The sequence below is a fragment of the Salmo salar genome, chromosome 04 (assembly GCF_965601325.2).
Source record: "Salmo salar chromosome 04, fSalSal1, whole genome shotgun sequence".
Classification (NCBI taxonomy): Eukaryota; Metazoa; Chordata; class Actinopteri; order Salmoniformes; family Salmonidae; genus Salmo; species Salmo salar.
The window spans coordinates 48,789,621-48,814,947 of record NC_138294.1 but is presented as its reverse complement, the minus strand read 5'-3'; the positions used below and the strand labels follow the sequence as shown (position 1 = coordinate 48,814,947).

General features: G+C 41.2%; 3 protein-coding genes across 3 annotated transcripts in view; all 3 read left to right on the top strand.

The window, feature by feature from the left end:
• The first annotated feature begins 2,907 nt into the window (after positions 1-2,907).
• slc3a2b (solute carrier family 3 member 2b) lies at positions 2,908-8,018 on the top strand. The gene is made up of 9 exons (XM_014196469.3): positions 2,908-3,104; positions 4,348-4,591; positions 4,710-4,900; positions 5,554-5,727; positions 5,842-5,936; positions 6,047-6,186; positions 6,440-6,755; positions 6,885-6,950; positions 7,092-8,018. The coding sequence occupies exons 2-9, from the start codon at positions 4,374-4,376 to the stop codon at positions 7,437-7,439; spliced, it is 1,548 nt and encodes a 515-aa protein (XP_014051944.1). The 5' UTR covers positions 2,908-3,104; positions 4,348-4,373; the 3' UTR covers positions 7,440-8,018.
• Positions 8,019-11,227: 3,209 nt separating this feature from the next.
• calm3b (calmodulin 3b (phosphorylase kinase, delta)) lies at positions 11,228-15,877 on the top strand. Its single transcript, XM_014196468.3, has 6 exons — positions 11,228-11,636; positions 13,384-13,414; positions 13,573-13,716; positions 13,875-13,981; positions 14,214-14,349; positions 15,290-15,877. Exons 1-6 carry the CDS (start codon positions 11,634-11,636, stop codon positions 15,316-15,318), a joined length of 450 nt encoding a protein of 149 aa, XP_014051943.1. The 5' UTR covers positions 11,228-11,633; the 3' UTR covers positions 15,319-15,877.
• A 7,941-nt stretch (positions 15,878-23,818) lies between these two features.
• LOC106603157 (pyruvate carboxylase, mitochondrial) overlaps positions 23,819-25,327 on the top strand; it is a 95,343-nt gene continuing 93,834 nt past the window's right edge. The window contains exon 1 of the mRNA XM_014196466.3: positions 23,819-24,250. The gene's annotated coding sequence lies outside the window, so the exon portion shown is untranslated. The remainder of the gene's footprint in view (positions 24,251-25,327) is intronic.

The following is a 25,327-nucleotide window of genomic DNA, read 5'->3' as shown; positions in this document are numbered from 1 at the left end:
GCACTCTGTGCTTTAGAGACCTCCTCCAAGCTGGCACATTTACACTCCTCCAGCTTAACATAAACGTCATAAAATGACAAGCGTTTCTGACACTGCATGTTGATGCCGTGTTCACCATGGGGCTGCTTTAGCTGTGTGGCTGCTGCCTGAACTTGATGACTGGTTGGTTTAGCTTTGAGGCCCTTGTGCAGAAGGCTCCCCAATGGAACATTGGCCCCTTCCGAACAGACAGGAAACGTCGGTGGATAACGGCAGATAAATGTGTCTGCAATGTCAAACCACAATGATTTACCATGTTGAACAATCTGTTGAACAATCAGATAAGAAAACGTTTCATTAAACGTCTGATTCAGTGGGGTTAAAATCAAATCAAACTTTATTTAAAGTGCATTTAAAATCACAGCACACTTTACATTAAAACAAAATGAAAAAAGTAAAAGCAAATAGGAAGCAGTAAAAATAGTGAATAAAATAACATAAAACACACACGGTGCGTACTTCCATTGTTCTCTACTGACACAGCGGAGCAGAGCACATTGTGTCCTTAGGCCCACCCTTCTCTCAGACCGCTTCATGAAAACATGTTGATTTCACATTCAGTTTATGTTTTTAGGGAGGACCCTAAAGGACACAATGTGCTCTGCCCCGCTGGGGTTACATGACACCTGACACCCACCAGCCTCCGCCCTTCAGAAGGAGGGAGATGGGCTCATGGAGAGACTGCATTTTGTTGAGTGTTTTCCTGTATTGTATCAAACTATAACGTAAGGACTACAGCCTGGCGGACAGTATTAGATGCACTAATCGGTAACCTAACTGGTTGATGACTTAAACACACATGTAAGATCCCAAATGTGCCCCCCTTTTCAAGACTTCCTCATGTTCTACTCTTGTTTCCCCCCACCCCCATCGAGAATGTCCAATGGCTGTACTGCAAATTAAAATGAGTTAAAGACTCCTATACAACAGATTCACTGCATTAGTGACCCCTGTCACTGAACTCTAATCTTGGGTTGTAACCAGACATCTCTCTATAATAACATACAGTATGCCATTTAGCAGACACTTTCATCCAAAGCAATTTACAATCACAAGTGAATGCATTTTTACATATGGGTGGTCGTGGGAATTGAACCAACAATCCTGGCATTGCAAACGCCATGCTCTACCAACTGAGCCAAACAGGACCACATAGTTTGTGAGGAGATTACATGATGGGTCTTGTGGATTGGACAGAACTGTGTCAAGATAGAAAGAGATGCAGTAACTTGATCACTATCTGTATTATTACCCATATATAGGCCTTTAATTCATTCACCTGGTGTTTTCTTCATCTCTTCTTAAGGTCTTTCAAAAGTAAAGATTTTGTAATCCAGATTGTTTTTTGTTTTTTTAAATGACTTTGAGCGGTTCTGGACAGGTTCTGATTGACATTTTTTGTGTACAGAACACTCTGTGGACAGTGCAACCTTAATTGCTGTACACTCCGTGAAATTGCTGTTTGTCCCCTTCAGATGCCGCCTCCACTCTCAATGGTCTCACTAGTTAACATAGCCACAAAGTCACAGGTCCAGTTATATCCATCATTTCAAGCCCTATTCCCCCACTTTTGTAGAATAGGGAAAATAAATCGGTAACACGTAATTTTAAGTGGTCCTTACTACAGTGTAATTAAATATGTAATTACTCTAACAAGTATTGTAGTTAATTGTAATAACTCATAGTTACACTGTAATAACAACATGTAACTGGTGGTAATTGCAGTCTAATTGCCCATTTGAAACAAGCATGGTAACAAGCATTTCTTTTTGCACCTCTGTAATTAGACTGCAATTACCACCAGATACATGTTGTTATTACTGTGTAACTAGGTTATTACAATTAACTACAATACTTGTTACAGTGTAATTACATATGTAAGCACACTGTAACAAGGACCCTTTAAAATGAAGTGTTACCAAAAAAATCAAACATCACATTTTTCACATATTTGTACTGTGTACTTGACATTGTGTCCTCAATGGTGATTACACCTCAGCAATGTATAAATCAACAAAACTAAAAAATACCACTAAGGTGATATTTTAATTTTTCTGGCAGTATAAGCATTACTAGGTAATGTTTATGACCCTCTCATGATGAATAATTACTTTTGTGTATGTCTATATAGGCAGAAATCTACATTATGACTTTACATTTAACAGGTTTAGTTATTCTACTCATTGCTTTGACTTGAGAATGTGAATCAATATAAATAAATAGCCTATAACCAAAATGTTCTTGAGAATAACACAAACAAGTCCAAGGAGTCTGGAGTTGAAAAAAATGGAAAGACGGATTATGAACACAGGAGATTTTTGCAGCAATTTAGGAAATAGCTTTTTCTAGGTCAAAGGTTGAGAGCTTTATTTGCTTGGATGTTTTAGACTATTGGTACAGTAGCCTACTGTCCTCAATCATTCACTAATTTCAGTATATCAAAGTGACAATATCTAAATTTGAACACAATCGTATATTTTCCATAAACTCCAATTTCTGTCTTTTGCAGATGTTTTCTAGCAGGATGGATGGAAATTATAACCAGACAATATCACAGAAATATAATTAGTTTTATTAAAGAGGAGATCACTAGGCCTATAATATTATTCACCATTTGAAAGTTCTATCCTCCTTTGTTATTCCAAATATAGAGCACCGAGATCTATTTCCCACTGGTTGTTTGCGTCATTTCTTGTCAACTCATGAAAACATGATGGGGGATGCACGTCTGGCCAATGGCGGACCGCTTAAGGTGGACTTTCTCAAACGCAAACATCCGAATTGCCAAACCATGAAATGCATATCGATTTGTCTCAAATGGTCCACTGTACAATTGATCGAATTTGTGTTATGTCAGCATGTGCTGAAGTTAAAGATGACATTGATCACACTCATAATTGATCAATCTGCAATTTGTGATGTCGGCACTTCCTTAAAACTGGGCGGTGGTAAAACTACACCGCTATATAAACAGCCCTTCACGGATGCTGTACATCAACAATTTTCTTCAGCAACGAGGTAAATGAGCTCGCACTGAAAAATACACGACCAGTTTTCTTGACCAGGTAATGATGGATTGCTTATTACGTTCATGTGAATGTAGACTGGGTTTTGTAGACTGGGTTAAATAAAGGTTAAATACATCAAATAAAAAATGTATCCTAAAGTGAGGGTTGTTTTCCTGAGGCCTACTTTGACTGTTTGTCGCATAGCCTGCGACATTGGTTTGTCCAGTGACAGAAAATTATTTTGATTTTATACAGGCATATTTCAACTGTTCGTACCCCACTATATAATGTAAATATAGTGTTACGTTTTTACTTATGTAGTGACAATAAAAAATAAAATGTATATATTTTATGGCACCTTGCCTGTTCTGTTTTCTGCTTGGTGCATGTGTGCCTCATGCCTTCACTAGAATTAAACTAGACCAAACCGGTTTAACGCACGCTAGATTGCAAGCCCCCTATATCTTAATGTTTCAAAGGATGTTGTCTACTGTAACCATTTAACCGACGAGGCATTGAATGAGGATGTTGGGCTACATTTTATCTCGTTGAATTGGTGGCAATTGCTTTAACAATTGCCGATGATCAAGTCAACAATTAGCCTATTGCGCGATGGGAATGTAACCCCTTTTGCCACCCTGACTCAGATCCGATATATTAGCCTTTCAATTATGTCACAATATTAAACACAGTTATACTGTAATTACCATATTTGCCTCGGTGTTTTGTTGTAAGATGATGCAATGTTTCATACAATTGCCATTCTATAAGACCATCGTTTGTGTATCACACATGGTTTCTTTCCGCTGCTCGGACGTTGCATAAGTCGAACAATGGTTGAATGCCACGTAATCTACTGACCGATCGCTACTGACCCGTTTCCACGACACGCTGACGTCAGGGACAGATGCGCGTGACTCTTGGCTGCAGTAACAAAGCCTTCTGCGGCCATTCAACATAGCCTAGATGTACGTTTCTAAGTAAATATTTTTTTTGGGGGGTTCTCATACCCTTACAATTATGTTTTGATTCTTGCTTTAATTAACATACGCTTTTTTTTGCTGGCGTTCCACAATATAAATCCCCCGTGTTCTGCCGCTACCTTGCGCGCATCGCCCTCGTGAGACTGTTTGCAAACACAAAGGGGCCTATAAACATGTGGTTCGCAGACACTTAAAATACCTATCCAGGCGGTGTACGATCTGGCATGCGTTAGCAACGCCTGGGCAGAGGAACACGCCCAATGTGACAGACACAACTGTTCCCGGCAGCAATTATACTGTTATCTTACTTTTTATAGAGAATCTCACCATAACCAACGTCACAATGACTAAGGACACCGAGGTGGACATGAAGGACGTGGAGTTGAATGAGATGGACCAGGAGAAGCGGCCAATAACTGGCGGGGCAGGGAACGGAGAGGCCGGTTCTCCCACCGGCACGGAGAAGAACGGCAGCATTAAAGTGAAAATCCCTGAGGAGATTGAGACTAAATTTACCGGTCTATCCAAAGAGGAACTCCTCAGAGTTGCTGGAACACCTGCGTAAGAAACATCGAGACCTGGAATACATTGTAGCTCAATAGAAAATATAGGTTAATGGGTGTTTGCTATGCAACAGTTAGGGTATAATATTGCATGACTAATAATCTCTCTCCTAAAGGTGGGTCCGTACACGATGGGCCCTTCTGATTCTGTTCTGGCTGGGCTGGCTGGGGATGCTGGCTGGCGCTGTGGCCATCATTGTTCAAGCACCTCGCTGCAAAGACCTTCCTGCCATGAACTGGTGGAATTATGGACCTCTGTACCAAATTGGAGATGTGCAAGCTTTCAGCGAGTCCCAGAATCTGAAGGGTAAGAGTCACTGAAACGGGTAACGATGAATAACAGATTTGTGGTGAAACCCACTAGGTCACAGACAGCTTATATTAAGTAGTACTTTGAGTATATTGAACCACATAGACTGGGTGGGGTTACTGAGTGAAGTTCTGGGGACACTGAAATTGGGTCTGGTGCAGTTCATGTGACTAGACATAATATTTTAAAATGCATGTGCTTTAGCACTTCCAAGTGTGTGCCATAGGAGTATTGAAGTCAGATTTGCAAATGAACAAGTTTCCCACTTCTGTGACTCCACTCTGGGGGATGTGGATCTGCTGAACCAGCAGAATCCAGTTTCTTCCCCTGTTCCTTCGCTACACCCTCAATGACTGGTTTGGCAGGTTTCTTGTTTGAGGGTATTAGTCACACCAGGAACAGGGCAACACAATGGCTGTCTGGAACTTGTTGGTCGAAGCAGAGCTATTACCCTCCAGTTGGCAGTTACTATTCACTTGATAGGGCTTTATAGAAAATGAGGTATTTACATAAAGGTGACAATGAACAGTATAATGTTTCTTACAAATGGGATTTAAAATCCATACTGAAGGTTGTGCTCTCCCTAATTCAGTAGCGTGTTAATTATACATGAATGGACACTTAGTAAGCCGTTTTCTAATGTGTAACAGGCGTGGAGGAGAAGCTTGACAGTCTGAGCCAGCTGAAGGTGAAGGGACTTGTGGTTGGGCCCATCCATGTTGCCCCCGCAGACAACCCTGTCGGCCTGAAGTTTGTGGAGATCTCCTCTGACGCTGGCAATCTGGAACAGTTCAAAGGCCTCATTACAGCTGCGCACAAGAAGAGTGAGTACAGTGTCTATATTTATACCGCCATTTCATTCGTTGCCTGCTGAAGCTGATAATTTTGTTGGTCAGCTGAATTTCAGATGGACTAAATCTCTCGCCCCTTTCTGACAGGCATCAATGTGATCCTGGATCTGACTCCCAACTATCTGGGAAGCGGACCATGGTTCTCTAACGTCAGTGTCACCGACGTTGCTGAGAGACTCAAGGTAAGCGTTCGGAGCATTTCTTCTCGGTGAACTCATTAAATCCACTCACCCAGTCCCAACAATGTATTTGAGTGTGTCTATCTAATAATATGTAAACCCTCTCTGTCCAGTCTGCCCTGGTGTTCTGGCTGAACCAAGGTGTGGATGGGATCCAGCTGTCTGGTGTAGAGCGCGTGGCCAGCGTGGTTCCGTCTCTTTGGGCTGACATTAGAGCCATTGTCCAGAATGGGACTGCGGAAGGAAAGAGAAGGTAAGTACATGTCCACAATTATGTACATCACTCAACTGGGCCTCTGAGTAGATTGTTATGCATGTGAGCCCCCTGGTGGTTTAGTGAAGGTATTGTTTGGGAACTTGTGCCCTCTAGTGGTGGAAACTGCACTGACTGCTGCCGAGAATAAAGCTGATACTGGATCTTAATTCTATTACAATGGGTACATTGTGTGACTTGTGTAGATAACATTCATTGAGTAAAGGGATGCATTTTTTTCTTTCTTGCTCAGGATTCTGATTGGAGTGACTGCGAAGACCTCTGCTGTTGACGTCTCTGAACTGCTGAACTCCACTGGGGTGGACCTACTCCTATCCGGGGCCCTCCGGTCTAAGACCATGACCGCTTTGGATCGTGCTCAGACTGTCCAGCAGCTGCTTTCCTCCCACAACCAGACCCAGCTAGCCTGGAACATTGGGGACAGGAAGGAGGGTCACCTGGCCACACTGGTGGGCCCAGACATGGTTAACTTCAACCAGATGCTCTTGCTCACGCTGCCCGGAACCCCAGTGTTCAACTATGGGGATGAGATTGCCCTGGCTGATGAGGTGAGCAGGGGTTTTCCGTAACTAATGTATCACAAAACAAATAACAGCTTTAGCCTTGGAGAAATGAGTCCCACTTTTTAAAAGGATATCTTGTCTTGATTTTTATTGGTGTTAATTGTTTTATAACAGTATACAAAGTCCCCTAAGATGCTGTGGGATTCCCTGGAGGATGAGGAGACAAATGGAACTGCTACGGTAAGTGAGATGCTAATGCATACACATTCTGTTTGTGAATAAAAATACATATACACTAATGCACATTACATTCATTCAGATAAAAAAAATACAACTGTTGGCAAAGCAAGGAAATTAATGTTTAATTCTTATCACCCACAGAAGGAGAAAGAACAGAGGCTCGCCTGCCGTTCCTTCTTCAAGACACTGAGTGACCTGCGTGGGAGAGAGCGTTCCCTGCAGCATGGGGACTACATTCCCCTTTTCAACTCCACCTCTGCCCTGGCCTACCTCCGCCAGTGGGACCAGAGTGGGCGCTACATCGCTGCCTTCAACTGGGGCAGCGACGTGGTGACCCTTCAGCTGGCCCACCCTGACCGGCCTACTCAGGCTGTGGTCCAGGTGAGCACAGACAAGGCCAACCTGGCCCCCGACAGTGCTGTGGGGCTCTCTGCACTGGAGTTGGGCCCAGGAAAGGCTGTCCTGCTACAGTTCCCCTACGTAGCCTAGAGAGGGGGGAGATCCCAGCACCATCTGTATGTGGGCATTGATGTGAAAGTAGTTGTCTCTCTGTGGTGACCATTTTAAAATCACTTATGATTGGATTTTTTTTAGGGCATTCTGTTTTTTATGTCTGAAAAATAGTTAGTCACACTGGTAATGGTCAGAATTTTAGCTTAGAAAATAGTAACTGCTGTGAATTATGTATTCTAGAATACGGTATTGGTCTGACATACAAACGCAAATGTCCTCATCGCAAGCACCAGTCAAGCCTCAACAACAATCTGTCTATCTTGCTGTTACTGAAAATACATTCCAGATTGAATTGAGCATTTTAAAATGTTGTATTTTATTGGCCATTTTTTAAGTTTATTTTTTTTGGGGGGGGGGGGCTTGGTTCGTCTCTTACTGAAATGTTGTAATTGTGTTCAAAAGTAATGCTCCTTTCTCACGTTTCAAGAATTCTCTGATTGCTTTTGCAGCTGAGGGAAGTGTAAAACACATCAAAGGTGGAGGGGCTGAAACTCTTTCCTCATACTAAATTGGCATGATAAACAGGGAAATAAATAAAACTGAATACAACCTTTACTAGTCTGTTTTATTTAGGCTAGCAATGTTGTGTGAAAATTAGACCTTAAAGCTAGCCCTCAATCCACCCTACAAAATTCAGACTTTCAGACTTCCATCCAGGACCAGGTGCACTTCAACGTCTCTTGAAATCTTTATTTATAGATACGCATGGGGAGAGCTCTGTCTCACCTGACTATTTTAACACTTATTGAGCATTTATATGGCAACCCTGGGGAGACACCTCTATAGACGGACACATTGACTCTTGCTGTTTGCACCCACAGAAGTGGATTATGAGATGGTTGTGATTCAGCATAATATATGCCTTCAAGAGTAAAAATGTGCAATCTATTTGTTGATCAGTCTAGGATGGAAAAGCCTCTGTGGGAGGAACAATCAATGATGACGTTCAAGCCATACGACTGCCATTGGCCTAGTTGTTTTTGTATTTCCATCGGGGGGGGGGGGAGGTTATCCTTCGTACACTTTAAGTGTAATGGATCTAAATTTAGCTGATTGACACAATGCACACAAGGTCACAAAAACCTATACTACACTAGTGATGTGTGGTTGCTTTTCTTAGTGTATAAACCAGTTCACCTCTTGTATCACAAACCCTCATTCAGAGTTTAAAACACTAGCAAACTACCCCTTACTATAAATGTGGGTTCACAATGGCCTCCACACCATGGGTTTTCATGGTGTGGACTAGTGAAAAGCATTTTTTATTTATACAGTACCAGTAAAAAGTTTGGACACATCTACTCATTCCAAGGTTTTCCTTTATTTTTACTATTTTCTACCTTGTAGAATAATAGTGAAGACATCAAAATGAAATAATACTTATGAAATCATGTAGTAACCAAAGTGTTAAAAAAAAGATCTGAGATTCTTCAAATTAGCCACCATTTGCCTTGATGACAGCTTTGTACACTCTTGGCATTCTCTCAACCAGCTACATGAGGTAGTTGCCTGGAATGCATTTCAATTAACAGGTGTGCTTTGTTAAAAGTTAATTTGTGGAATTTCTTTCCTTAATGCGTTTGAGACAATCAGTTGTGTTGTGATAAGGTAGGGGTGGTATACAGACGATAGCCCTATTTGGTAAAAGACCAAGTCCATATTATGGCAAGAACAGCTCAAATAAGCAAAGAGAAACGACAGTCCGTCATTACTTTAAGACATGAAGTTCAGTCAAACCGGAAAATGTCAGGAACTTTGAAAGTTTCTTCAAGTGCAGTCGCAAAAACCATCAAGCGCTATGATGGAACTGGCTCTCATGAGGACCACCACAGGAAAGGAAGACCCAGTATTACTTCTGCTGCAGAGGATAAGTTCATTAGTTTCCAGTCTCAGAAATTGCAGCCCAAATAAATGCTTCAGAGTTCAAGTAATAGACACATCTCAACATCAACTGTTCAGAGGAGACTGTGTGAATCAGGCCTTCATGGTTGAATTGCTGCAAAGAAACCACTACTAGGACACCAATAAGAAGAGACTTGCTTGGGCCAAGAAACACAAGCAATGGACATTAGACCGGTGGAAATAAATCCTTTGGTCTGATGAGTCCAAATTTGAGATTTTTGGTTCCAACCAACGTGTCTTTGTGAGACACAGAGTAGGTGAACAGATGATCTCTGCATGTGTGGTTCCCACCGTGAAGCATGGAGGAGGAGGTGTTATGGTGTTGGGGTGCTTTGCTGGTGACACTGATTTATTTAGAATTCAAGGCACACTTAACCAGCATGACTTCCACAGCATTTTGCAGCGATACGACATCCCATCTGGTTTGCGCTTAGTGGGATTATCATTTGTTTTTCAACAGGACAATGACCCAAAACACACCTCCAGGCTTTGTAAGGGCTATTTGACTAAGAAGGAGAGGGATGGAGTGCTGCATCAGATGACCAGGCCTCCACAATCATCTGACCTCAACCCAATTGAGATGGTTGGGGATGAGTTGGACCACAGAGTGAAGGAAAAGCAGCCAACAAATGCTCAGCATATGTGGGAACTCCTCTAAGACTGTTGGAAAAGCATTCCAGGTGAAGCTGGTTGAGAGAATGCCAAGAGTGTGCAAAGCTGTCATCAAGGCAAAATGTGTCTACTTTGAATAATTTCAAGTATAAAATATATTTTGATTTGTTTAACACTTTTTTGCTTACTACATGATTCCATATGTGTTATTTCATAGTTTTGATGTCTTCACTATTATTCTACAATGTAACTTTTGACTGGTACTGTACATATATATTCTTTTGAAGGAATGTCTTATATAAGCACAGCACAGATCTCATAATGGTTGTAGTTGTCATGTATAGATGAGTGATGGAAATGGGGGGGGGGTTTAAGGGAGAATGCATCAGGGGCCTCTGTGATGACTGATGGGGATAAAAACCGAGAGCCTCGTCACTGACAAAAGATCTGCTGCACACAATTTCGGCAGAGCGATGAGGACACCTTAACACTGAGAGCAACATTGAGATCTTAAAAAGGGGATTATATTTCTGAGAAGGTGTCTTCGCGTCTTCTTTTTCTGCCTGTCTGATTTTCTGTGTCATGTAGTCCTGAGGGTGCTAACTGTCAACCTTCCTTCCATGAAATCCAAAGGGGTTTCTAGCTCTGCATTTGTCTACCTCAAACTCTTCGTTTTTTCTTAATTGGGGTCAAATTAGCTCTAAATTAAGCTGGTATCATGTGTTAATAATGAGTTGGACTTCAAAACCTACAAGAACAGCACGATCATAGAATTTCTCAAATTGTTCTCTCGACATGCAATACAGGGATTCCATCTCTAAACAGGGCCTTTCTACTATAGAAAAAATAAGGGGCATACTGTTTGCAACATTGGTCACTTCAAAATGCATAGGCCTATGTGCAATTATTTGAATTCATCCAGTCCAGATGATTTCTCTGAAGAAACATTGGAACTCAGTGCAAACTACTGTCAGGTTGCGCTAAAATAGGTTTCCAAATAGCCATGTTAGGCTTACTATGCAATATGACTAGGCTATACAGAATCGTGTATGCTTCTTGAACATTATGCTGCTGATCCCAATTTGTAAATTTAGCCAAGTGTTTTTGTGGTTTTAAGATTGGAACAGCCTCTCCACTCCCTGCGAGGACTCCATGACGCATTGCAGGTGGCTGAAAACCAATCTAGTCCCGTTTACTGGGTCAGCTGATGTGCGCCATTGCTCAGTGTGGCCCGTATAAAGTCGCTGGGTTTCTCATTCAAACATAGACATGAGCGAGTTTACGTTTCCAAAGAAAAGGGAAACAGAGATTTAGCATTATTGTGTAGTTAAAGTTTTAAAATACGAACATTGACCACGATTGTTAAAACGCCACTTTTTAGTAAAGACGAGAAGGATAGTCCAGGTTGCAGATAAATCCAATTTCTGCCGCTCTGTTTTTCTTTTTTCTTTATTATTCTATTCGGCGCACGGACACCATAGTGACAGCCGAGTTGCTAGGGAGTGCAGTGTCCGGCTTGAAATCTAAACCAACGCGGAGTGATACTTACCTTGAAGCGGCAAAGAGCGCAAGGCGCGGATGACTGTGTGGAAAATTTGATTATCATATCTCTAACGCGAAATTGTTAGCAATATCAAATCAACATAACATCACAACATGGTAAGTTCCCTTTGCTGTCCGATTAAATTAATATTTTGGATTCATAGAATTGGCTTAACATATGTATGTGTCGCCATATCTATAGCCTAGCTAACGTTAGCTAGCAATGAGTGTTGGCTGGCTAGTTAGCCACAGCCAGCACGTCAGACTTGTTGGTTACACACATTATGATGGCTAACGAGCTACAGTAACGTTATGTATTGTTAGCTAGCTAGACATGTGCGTCAATCAGTAATTTAGCTAACGTTAACTAGCTAACGTCAGTTGTGTCCGACATAGGCAGCCAGGTAGCTAGGCAACTTCACTACGCCGAGGAAACAAGTTGGTTAGCTAACATTAATAGTTAACTATGGCTGTTTTGTCACACTACACTATTCTTGGTTTTGTCACTGTCGTCTTTGCTCGACATTTACCTTCGATCGTAAGATAAATATCGAATTACATGTAGTTAGTCACTAGCTACCTAGTTTCGTGCAGCTAACTAGCCTAGGCCTATCCTTACGTGTTGATAATGCGCTAGCAGGACGAGGTGGGGTGGTATATGCCGTTTATGCCTAGTAGTGTCTAGCTACGGTAGTTGGTTCCGTCAACGTGTTGTGACTTTAGACAGCTAACTAACATTTACTTGTATGGTGTGGCTTATTTCATACCGGATATCCCCAGATGCAATGTGTTGCTTTCTACCTAAGGCACTGTGCTGTCGCCTGGTCTAATATTGCACCAAATATGGAGCATGGCGGTCTAATTTGACACATCACTTGCTAACAAACTAGTGATACAATAATACAACTTAACCCTCCTGTTGTGTTCGTTTCATGTTAATTGTGTTCCCGGTCCAAAATGACTGCCCCACTATAGCTGATTATAAATCCATAATAATACATATTATCACCTAATGTTGTTAGATCTTTTTATCAACTTAAGTTATCGTGAACATTACAAGTTTTGAACTTCTATTTGCTATTTATGACCTGTAGGCCTCATTGACCTGAGCTCATACAACACGTTTTTGAGTAAAAAAATCATAATGTATCGATTGTTTTGACTATAACAAATACAATTAAACATTGTGCTATTTATCAGACTACTTTGTGTCAAAGTTTAACAAGGACTCTCTCCTCACCAGTGTCATGAGTAAGGCATAAAAAAAGCTTTAAATACCAGAGCTGTGAGAGAAGTACTATATATTATTGAAACAATGTTGCGATTGTTTGTGAGAATGCCAACCCGTGGGTTGCCATGGAAGCCAAGAAGGGGAGTGAGGTGTGTGCTCAAACACATGCATGTAGGGGTTTGGGAGAGGAAGTGTGTCTGAGTGGGCATGTGCCTGAACTCAATTTTATACACTAATTGTAGTCTCACCCGTTCATTTCTAATGACCGGTCATTTTTGACAGGGAACACCACAGTTGTACGAAAGTTAAATAAAACATCCTAAATGTATTTTGTGTGTTCAGATGCCCTGTGTGGACAAAGTCATGGAACCTTAAGACAATCAGATTAAATTAACTACAGTTTTCAGAGTTGCTGGAACACAGCAGTAGGGTTAAGAGACTTATGGGCATAAGTTCTACGTCACAAGTAACTAGCGGTTGTTACATTTAGATTTTTTTTTGTAGCCTAGGACAAAATATGGGAATTAACTCTTGGGTTAGATGTTGTGGGTGGCATTTGAAAGAAATTAGAGCCTTTCTTGCACTTGAAAAATTGAGAATCAAGTGGTGTCATTTACAATGTGTTACTTTCAGGCAGATCAACTGACTGAGGAACAAATCGCTGGTAAGATGGCCATTTTTGCTCAAACATGACCATGGTGTTTTAGATGTTTAAGTTAATATTACACTGTTTTATTGTCCAATACATTAGATGGGTGTAGTGAAATATGTTGTATTATGGAAATGTAGACTGGAGTGTGACAATCTACATTTTTCATCCAGAGTTCAAAGAGGCGTTCTCGCTGTTTGATAAGGATGGAGATGGCACCATCACCACCAAAGAGCTGGGCACCGTGATGCGCTCACTGGGACAGAACCCCACAGAGGCCGAGCTGCAGGATATGATCAATGAGGTGGATGCTGATGGTGAGACACAAATACTCTCCATTTCTCTCCCCCCGAATGAACACACAATGGAGGGTTTTGATAACGTTCGGACGCAAACTGTGATGATTGGGATGAAAGACCTACATTGTAAGAATCATTATTTTCCTCCTGTGAGAATTTTGCTTTGTGATCCACAGGAAATGGAACCATTGACTTCCCCGAGTTCCTGACCATGATGGCGAGGAAGATGAAGGACACCGACAGTGAGGAGGAGATCAGAGAAGCCTTCAGAGTCTTCGACAAGGTCAGCCAAACTGGGGAATGTCAGATTTGAGACTGTTCAAATGTCTTACACTGGCCAGTCATAGCGCTTCAAATATTAACCATTGGGTCCAATCACTCCCATTGGATGTCTCAAACCTCTCCAGAGTTGACCAAATTCATGTTTATTTGACATTCAAAATTCAGGAAATACTCAGTAATACGATCTGCATGTTAGTTAACAGTAAACTAAAACTGTCTCTATTGTGTTGCAGGATGGTAACGGCTATATCAGTGCTGCAGAGCTGCGTCATGTTATGACAAACCTTGGTGAGAAACTGACAGACGAGGAGGTGGACGAGATGATCCGGGAGGCTGATATCGATGGAGATGGACAGGTCAACTACGAAGGTCGGTTTCCGTATTTTTATCTAGTCTCAAACTTGTTTTAACCAGAAAATTGCGACTCAGTCAGTTGGCCATACACAAGCCATGAAATGTACAAAATTAATGCTGTCAAACCAGATTTAATCTATTCAAGAACATGCATTTTAACTTGCCTTGTTTTGATGTCTTTGCAATATTTCTGAGCAGGTTGTTTCAGGTATTAATTCTTCAGTTGGACAATGTTCTTCACACCTTTGTTATGTCAAAATGGAAGAGTGGCTGAGTCATTTGTTACAGTAAAAAGGACAAATATTTTAACCATCATATCCCCTTTGATCATATGTGTTGATCATTCTTCTGTTAGATAGGCTTTGCTCTGCCTTTTCCTAGTGTCAATTTTCTGTAATTGATAACGATTTATTTTTAAGGCAACAATTGACAAATGTCAGTGCCCATGATATTGCAGTAATCAAACGACAATGTGGAGAATGGCTCGTGTGTGTGCAGATGGGGCAAACTGTTGTGACATGCTATGTTCATGAAAGGTTTTAACATTGAAAAGCATAATGAATGGTAAGCAGCTGGGTGCGGAAATATATTTGATCTTCACATCAAGATATCCAAGTGTCCTACTCAGTCATGCTCTCCACCATCATTAGAGGTGTAGATAATTGAGCTGAATAACAGAAAACGGCTCTGATATAAAAAAAACATGGCGTTATACCACAATTCTGTGATACAAATATACAGCCCCTGAGATGGCTCCCAAATGTGTTTTTTACTGTTTCAATATGGTCAGGCCCAATCCCAGAATTCCACACATTTGGCCAAACCCAGCTGTTTGTGTTCCTGTGTCGATCACTTGTCAGCTTAGACACATGTAGTACCCTACAGAATGGACAACCATTTGCCTAATATAATGTGTGGCCTCACTCCTCCAAATGTTTCCAATCTTGTCTTTCAGAATTTGTGCAAATGATGACTGCAAAATAAAATGTGAAACCCAAAGAACCCCTTCACCAAACAAGACCAAACAGTGGGCAGCACTCTGCCAACACTCAACAAGCATTCACAACCATCCTCTTACTTTTTATTTTTTTGGTTGTTTTGCCCCCTGTCCATTTTTTTCTTGATTCAGGCTCATTTGTGTAAGCTGTGTTTTCTTTGACTATTCCTCTTACACTGCTTTCATTTTAAATGTTACGGTTTTCATAAAAAAATAATATTTACATATACTACTGGTGTCTGAGCAAGTGAACATGATTTTTAAGCTAAAATGTATATGGAAAGAGAAGTGCATGCTTTATTTCGTTGGCAATGTTTTTGTGCTTCTCTGCTCGCATCCCTTTATTACATGGCCTATTCTTCTGCAACTTAAGGTTGTAGATATTTGCTATCTTTTAGAAGTGCACAGAATAACCAGGATGGGAGTTGACAGGATTTTAACAAAACAAACCCTAATGCATTTCCATGCGCATGTTTGGTGTATGTGATATAACAATATTATGTTTCTTTGAAATTGTGACATGAAGTAAATTTATATTTAAACATATGACCTGACTTAAATGCATGCTTACAAACTCATGATTAGTTGGCTGCAATGATGACTGTTTGGGTGTAGAAAACAACATAGTTGTACAAAGACCCCACTGTGCAGTGCTGTATGCGTTTTGTCCAGACATTATAAAATCGTTTCAACTGTTCTTTAACAGTTTTCTTATACTAGAGCAGGTATTTCTGTTTAGCACCACCAGTCTTGTTTGACATGACAAACTATGCCATTTTTAACAATTAATTCATTTGAAATGTACATTTTACTTATGGGTAAAGATTTAAGGAGTAACTGTTTTGACAAGTACTGAGTGGGTCAAAAGTGGCCATGGACTTCAACCCTGCTCTCAAGGTCATGTATTATTAGGATATTCATTCCCCAAGCAAATGCCACTATTGTGGGTTTTAAAGGAACCCCTGTATAAGAAAATACATTTTCCCCACCTGTCCTGTTTTTTAAATGTCACTTGTGGAAGGGTGAATCCAAGTTGTTTGAATCCAAGATGCTTGAGAGTCTGCTGGTTGTGGTTTTGTACCGAACTTGTGTGTATGTGATTGAAGTCACTGTCTGTTGGAGCTGCGCTATGCGTCCGACCACACCATATTCAGCTCTACCACCTTTCATGTTTGCGTCCATTTTCAGTTTCCCCCATCCATACTTTTTTTTTTTTTTTTTTAACTGTCATGAATGATATTTTCTTTCTGTTCATGATCTTTGTCTCATTTTTGAAGACTTTGCCAGTTTAGCTGTAATGTTCTCTTTCCCCTGCCCTTTAAAGTTGTAAGTTATGAGAGATTATGCATTCCATTGCTGAACTCATGTCAGTTTTTCTTGCTAATTAAACTCTTTGACCAGTGTTTCTATACCAAGACTCCAGTCTTTCATTATCCTCATACTGTGCAATGAAAGCAAGTGTTTGACAATGCTATCAAGAATATGGTCAGGCAGTATTTTACCTTTGTCGCTGTATTCTTTCAAGTTGTAACAATGTTTAGTTACACATTTGCAGATCTTATTCTCCATGTTTATTGTACAATAAAGGGGATACCTAGTCAGTTGCACAACCCAAATGTATCTTCTGCATTTAACCCCTCTGAATCAGAGGTGCAATTGTGTTATGGTCTGTACCTAGTTAAACTGTGTGGTTGCTGAATACCAGAAGTTGACAATGAGGACCAAACCCTAGATTGCTCATGCTATGTATTGGCCAATGAGAGGCTTTAAAGCCACCGGACAGCCATATTGGCATGTAACCCTAAACTTAAGACTTAAGTTTCAACTTCAAGTAGGGTAGGGATGTCCCAAGGATCCCGGATATCACACTAAAAGAAGCAGTCCTTCATAGACAGGTTTGTTTACCAACAAAACCTGTGTGTGTGTGCAATTATGGGGTGAAACAGACCAGGTTGGCTTAGACTTGACAACATGTAAACTATTGTATCAATGTTTAACGTACACACAGCTGAAGTCGGAAGTTTACATACACTTAGGTTGGAGTCATTAACTTGTTTTTCAACCACTCCACAGATTTCTTGTTAACTAGTTTTGGCAAGTCGGTTAGGACATCTACTTTGCATGACACAGGTAATTTTTCCAACAATTGTTTACAGACATTTCACTTAATTCACTATATCACAATTCCAGTGGGTCAGAAGTTTACATACACTAAGTTGACTGCCTTTAAATAGCTTGGGAAATTCCAGAAAATGATGTCATGCCTTTAGAAGCTTCTGATAGGCTAATTCACATAATTGGAGGTGTACCTGTGTATGTATTTAAAGGCCTACCTTCAAACTCAGTGCCTCTTTGCTTGACATCATGGGAAAATCAAAAGAAATCAACCAAGACCTCAGGAAAAAAAATTCTAGACCACAAGTCTGGTTCATCCTTGGGAGCATTTTCCAAACGCATGAAGGTACCACGTTCATCTGTAATGATGTTCACCAAATACTAATTGAGTGTATGTAAACTTCTGACCCACTGGGAATGTAATGAAAGAAATAAAAGATGAAATAAATCACTACTATTATGACATTTCACATTCTTAAAATATAGTGGTGATCCTAACTGACCTAAAACAGGGAATTTTTACCAGGATTACATTTCAGGAATTGTCAAACTGAGTTTAAATGTATTTGGCTAAGGTGTATGTAAACTTCCGACTTCAACTGTAAATACATTGTCACAGTGAGCTCTTGTCTCAAATACATTGTTACAGTTGTTGGTTAGCTAGCTAGTGAATTTGAGCCATATTAGCATGTCAGTCAAAACAAGACGGTATCAAGAACAAGATAATTATATCTGAAATGAGCCATCTACGATTCCCCAAATGGCAGCTTCTTGTCATTGTTGCTAGCTATCTGACCGTTCAGAAATAATAATGCACGCCGTCCGGCCACATCGATGTGCGCGCATAATTTGTCAGCCAACCACTCCTAGGAATTATTGGAATTCTACAGAATTTCAATTAAATGTTTCAAGGAGAAAATGTTATATACACTGCTCAAAAAAAATAAAGGGAACACTAAAATAACACATCCTAGATCTGAATGAATGAAATAATCTTATTAAATACTTTTTTCTTTACATAGTTGAATGTGCTGACAACAAAATCACACAAAAATAATCAATGGAAATCCAATTTATCAACCCATGGAGGTCTGGATTTGGAGTCACACTCAAAATTAAAGTGGAAAACCACACTACAGGCTGATCCAACTTTGATGTAATGTCCTTAAAACAAGTCAAAATGAGGCTCAGTAGTGTGTGTGTGGCCTCCACGTGCCTGTATGACCTCCCTACAACGCCTGGGCATGCTCCTGATAAAGTGGCGCATGGTCTCCTGAGGGATCTCCTCCCAGACCTGGACTAAAGCATCCGCCAACTCCTGGACAGTCTGTGGTGCAACGTGGCGTTGGTGGATGGAGCGAGACATGATGTCCCAGATATGCTCAATTGGATTCAGGTCTGGGGAACGGGCGGGCCAGTCCATAGCATCAATGCCTTCCTCTTGCAGGAACTGCTGACACACTCCAGCCACATGAGGTCTAGCATTGTCTTGCATTAGGAGGAACCCAGGGCCAACCGCACCAGCATATGGTCTCACAAGGGGTCTGAGGATCTCATTTCGGTACCTAATGGCAGTCAGGCTACTTCTGGCGAGCACATGGAGGGCTGTGCGGCCCCCCAAAGAAATGCCACCCCACACCATGACTGACCCACCGCCAAACCGGTCATGCTGGAGGATGTTGCAGGCAGCAGAACGTTCTCCACGGCGTCTCCAGACTCTGTCACGTCTGTCACATGTGCTCAGTGTGAACCTGCTTTCATCTGTGAAGAGCACAGGGCGCCAGTGGTGAATTTGCCAATCTTGGTGTTCTCTGGCAAATGCCAAATGTCCTGCACGGTGTTGGGCTGTAAGCACAACCCCCACCTGTGGACGTCGGGCCCTCATACCACCCTCGTGGAGTCTGTTTCTGACCGTTTGAGCAGACACATGCACATTTGTGGGCTGCTAGAGGTCATTTTGCAGGGCTCTGGCAGTGCTCCTCCTGCTCGTCCTTGCACAAAGGCGGAGGTAGCGGTAATGCTGCTGGGTTGTTGCCCTCCTATGGCCTCCTCCACGTCTCCTGATGTACTGGCCTGTCTCCTGGTAGCGCCTCCATGCTCTGGACACTACGCTGACAGACACAGCAAACCTTCTTGCCACAGCTCGCATTGATGTGCCATCCTGGATGAGCTGCACTACCTGAGCCACTTGTGTGGGTTGTAGACGCCGTCTCATGCTACCACTAGAGTGAAAGCACCGCCAGCATTCAAAAGTGACCAAAACATCAGCCAGGAAGCATAGGAACTGAGAAGTGGTCTGTGGTTACCACCTGCAGAACCACTCCTTTATTGGGGGTGTCTTGCTAATTGCCTATAATTTCCACCTGTTGTCTATTCTATTTGCACAACAGCATGTGAAATTTATTGTCAATCAGTGTTGCTTCCTAAGTGGACAGTTTGATTTCACAGAAGTGTGGTTTCATTGTGTTGTTTAAGTGTTCCCTTTATTTTTTTGAGCAGTGTATTTGAGTTTTTTTGTTGGAGTGGGGACAGTAACAAAACTGAAAATATACTTGAAGGAAAACGTTTACATTCTATTTAGTAAGCTTAACTCACACAATGTAAAAGCATGTATTAAGGTGTCTGTCTTTAATAGAACAAATGTAGACATTAATGAATGCATTTCTTTAGCAATGGTGGGGGAATACCAAGATGGATCTGCGGTGGCATTAAAACAGCACCCCGTGTCAGTCATCTAGTGTATGTACACTGAAAGTACATACACCCCCCCCCCCCCTCCCACCCCCGATCCCCTTTGACTTCAGAACCTAATTTAGTCGGGGAAAGGACTCTACAAGGTGTCGAAACCGTTCCACAAGGATGCTGGCACATGTTGACTTCAGTGCTTCCCACAGTTGTGTCAAGTTGGCTGGATGTCCTTTGGGTGGTGGACCGTTCTTAATACACACGGGAAACTGTTGAGCATGAAAAACCCAGCAGCGTTGTAGTTCTTGACACAAACCGGTGCGCTTGGCACCTACTACCATACCCAGTTCAAAGGCACTTCAATCTTTTGTCTTGCCCATTCACCCTCTGAATGGCACACATACACAATCCATGTCTCAATTGCCTCAAGGCTTAAAAATATTTCTTTAACCTGTATCCTCCCCTTCATCTACACTGTTTGAAGTGGATTAAACAAGTGACATCAATAAGGAATCATAGCTTTCACCTGGTCATGGAAAGAGCAGGTGTCCTTAATGTTTTGTACACTCAGTGTATAAATCATTCCTGTGCACATTGATTGACGTTGGGTATTGCGAATAGCACACAGTAAATTCCAAACATTAACCAGAAGCATATACTACAAAGCAGAATCAATATATTGTGCAATAACGTTTTATTTTTTAGAAAGATGAGTTGAATGAGCATGGGCTAATTGACTCAACAACCAGAAACAAAGTTTAGCCAAAAACAGTCAGTGGTGGAAAAAGTATCACATTATCATACTTGAGTAAAAGTAAAGATACCTTAATAGAAAATGACTCAAGTAAAAGTGAAAGTCACCCAATAAAATATTTTTAACAAAAATTTAAAAAAAATCTCCTTTATTTAACCAGGTAGGCTAGTTGAGAACAAGTTCTCATTTGCAACTGCGACCTGGCCAAGATAAAGCAAAGCAGTTCGACACATACAACAACACAGAGTTACACATGGAATAAACAAACATACAATCAATAATATAGTAGATAAATATACAGCATGTGCAAATGAGGTAGGATAAGAGAGGTAAGGTAATAAATAGGCCATGGTGGCGAAGTAATTACAATATAGCAATTAAATATAGCAATTAACCTTTACTTGAGTAAAGGTATTTCGTTTTAAACATACTTGAGTATCAAAAGTAAATGTAATTGCTAAAATATACTTAAGTATCAAAAGTAAAAGTAGAAATAATTTCAAATTCCTTATTTTAAGCAAACCAGACGGAACCATTTTCTTGTTTTTTTTGATTTAGGGGTAGCCAGGGGCTATTCTCCAACACTTGGACATCATTAACAAACGAAGCATGTGTGTTTAGTGAGTCTGCCAGATCAGAGGCAGTTGGAATAAACAGGGAGTTCTATTGGTAAGTGCGTGAATTGGATCATTTGGTCCTGCTAAGCATTCAAAACGTATCAAGTACTTTTGGGTGTCAGGGAAAATGTATTGAGTAAAAAGTATATTATTTTCATTAGTAATGTAGTTAAGTAAAAGTTGTGAACATTTTAAATAGTAAAGCAAAATACAGATACCCAAAAAACGACTTAAGTAGTACTTTAAAGTATTTTTACCGAAGTACTTTACACCCCTGAAGACTACAGTATGAACATGGGCAGTGTAGGCAACCGTGGACTGAAATAGGTGCCGGTGTTGTGCCGAAAATCTCCCCCCTGCCAGAATCCCCCCTTTGCGTTCTTCATTGCTGCGACCTGCTTGCCTGTTGAGATTTCTGCTCTTCATTCCGTTGTCAGTTTAGCCTACATTTCACTGATTTTAGTAGCAGAAAGCATTTTTGTCTGCAGTTTTCGGATATGGCTATTTGTTTCAAGTGTATGTGGCGATTCTAGCTTGTATGGCGCCCTGGGCGAACGCCCCCTTCAGCGTCCGCGCCCCGGGCGGCTGCCCATGTCGCCGGTCCCTAAATCCGCTACTGATTTTGTATTAGTAGATAAATAAATCTATTTCCCAAAATTCATCTCTCACATGTCTTATTCGACTAATATTTTTGAAAGTGTAAGGATAATAATTCTGCCATAGTTGTTCTGAAACGTTTATTGCTTGCCAACATTTTACTCCCTCCTCTATGTTTAATATAACACAAATACATTCATTATTATTTTCGGTTGCCTATCCTGACGTGAAGTTTGTTCTATAGAAAGTATTTGACTGATGTGTGTCACAGAAAGTATTTGACTCAGGCAGGGGGAAGATTTTCGGCACAACACCTGTTCTCAGCTCTGGTGAGCGCCTGCCTAAGAGTGCGTTCATAAATTCACTCTGGCTATCTACTCCGATTTCAGAGCACTCGTATGAGTGTGCCAGAGCGCAGAATAACTGATTAATTTAGGAATCATCAACACCCGTTGAATTTGACCGGTCTCGGCAAAAAGAGCGTAATTCAATTGTTACCAGCAGCACAGTTAGTCGCCAAAGCTCTGGATAACATGAAAACAGCTTAACCCTCTGCTAAAACGAGTACACTGATCAGAGTGAGGTGTTCTCTCAAAGAAGCTAGCAAGTTAGCCAGTTAGCTTGGGTGCCGTTGTGAAGGTAGAAAGCTCGGATCCAGTCTGAATTTACCAACAACCTATGGAACGCCGTTTGCGTCTTTGCGTGTCAAAAAAGATACACGTAAAATAAGCTTGTTGACCAATCAGGACCTGACTATGATTACACGTCACATAATAATTGAACCTGTTCATTAATTTTTTACATAGTTATTACACATTGATTACACCATCACTCGTATTTCATATGTCACAATGATTCATCGATACGTATGCTATGATGCTGGTGAAGTTGTCTCGCGCATCTACAGTGCTGGTCATAAAAAAAAGCTAGCTAGCTCATGGATGCAAACAATGTTCTTCCTCAAAAACATAACAAAACAACAATTTGTTTCAGTAGCTATATAGTCAGCTAGCTAACTATATAGCTAGGTGTCATCATCTAAAAATAACCCTCTTTTATAAAACAGTTCTCATTTGATCAATGGTTGTCGGACCCATCTATGTGAAGCCAGCCACAAAATAGTGGACTTTGCGGTTTAGCCTCCAAAATAAGTGTCATTGACAGTGATGCAAATTACATTCTGGCACTCTGGTTTGAATTTACGAACCTCGCCCTAAATCAAACACTGAAGACAGGGGATTTTTATTGGAGAAGCCGTTTTAGCCTATCACACTTTTAGGCGATGTTGGCTACTTTAACTAATGCGTAGTAACATGTCATTGGGTCTAATGGTTCTCGCGCCAAACGGCGCATGTGCACTCCATCATATCACAGGCACTCCTTCGATATAAAGTTATTTTTGACGAAAATTAAAACGTGTCAGTTTGTCACTTTCACGAGGTTGATGTAATAACATGGCCAACTACTTAAGACATGGCCTCGGACCTAGGTTGTACCATTAGATTTAGAGAAAATCAACAACTAAGGAAGAACATTTCACTTCTCTTATTGACTTCTCAAACCCAGGACTGGTCTGGTTCGCAAGCGTTCCCGGAAGTCTCGCGATGTTGCGTCTCTGGGTTTAGAAACTCAGTGGTTTAGCTTCAGAATCAATAGCTATTTCTAGTTGTTCTATCAAAGTTAGCTGGCTAACTCATTCATAGTATACACCTCTGGAAACAGATAGACAAAATAAATGGATATATAGATCAGGCCCACTGGATTCTCTATGACCCCGTGTGCGAGCGTATTCATGGACGTAATCAAGATAACCAATAGCAAGAGGAGGTGGGCGAGTCGTGTGAGTGGGTTGGACGTCTCATGTAAATAGACTGCTAGCTAGTCTTTTAAACCCAATACTTTTTTTCTGTCATCAACCGGGACTGGTAGCTAGGGTGCACAGAAAACAAACAAAAAACACGATCTGAGGGGGACCTCCGTCATCTCACAGTACCCAGCTAGCTAATTGCGTTGATTGAAGAAGAGTTATCTCCCAGCAACAGTCAATAGCAACACACCGACACTCCTGCTAACGTCAGATAGCCACAGATAGTTAGCTGGGAGACTTTCAAGCCTATTCAAGCGTGCTAACGTTAGTCTTGAAGCGGCAAGGTAAGTTTGTTTGCATTAACGTTACAAGTCTTAGATAATGTTTTTTTGAGGGGGAGTTGTCACCCTTGCTTATCCCGAGGTAGTTTGCCAATATCCGTCCATCAAATCATATTACTGCAATGTTTTTGCATGCAGGTACAGAGCAGTTAGCTAGCAAGCAGTTGTTTAGCCAGCTAGCTGATTTGGAGAGTTGGTTAGTGAGGTGGCTGCATCAGGGGTAAAAATGGGTAATGCAGCTGCATCTCTCCAAAATTATGGTGACATTTCAACATTTAGAATTCTCTACCATCTTAAACGTTTGGACTCAAGCAAATAGTTACATCGATTCTCTATGTTCTGACTCTGGCATAATACGTCAAACGTGTGGACATTGAGATAGAAAGAGCAAACAAATCAATCAGTGAAGAACCTTGACTTTGTTGCACCAGGTAAAGTTGCCGGAAGATTCCGTCCCTACAGTTGTGCTTGATTACACTGAGTTGCACTGGGGTCGGGCAGCATGACAGTGTAGCGCAAGAAACCATGGAGCACTTCAAAGATATGGCTTGAAAAAACATACCTTAATTCAGGGATGAAAAATTAGTTGTACTCCGAATCGTCCCATTATTCCAACTGTTACACTGGGAGATTGAACAGAAAGACTGAAATGGCACTAAATAATAAATAAAGTGAATGACAGGTCCAAATAATGCCGGACAGGACTGATGAATGACTGCTTGGTGTCTGGCAAGCTCGATGGTACGGTGGACTGCACCCACTGTGATTAGTGACACATTAAAGCCATCCAAGTACCAAAATACATCTTCTTGGAGTATACGAGGTACTCCTTGAAATGAAGCAACATAGTAATAATCTCTTGGACATGAGAAAAAAGATATGGCCTATTTTAAATAGGAAATCGTAAATAAAATAACTTCTAATCATTTTAGGGCCCTCAGCAAAGCTCACATCCCGCACCTTGACTTGAACTACTCCCCGCATGGGTGCAGGTACAGGGGTCCTGCATACTGCAAAAACAGGACTCAAGCTGGTCTTCACACTGTACTGTAGGGCTGGGCGATATGACGATATATGTTG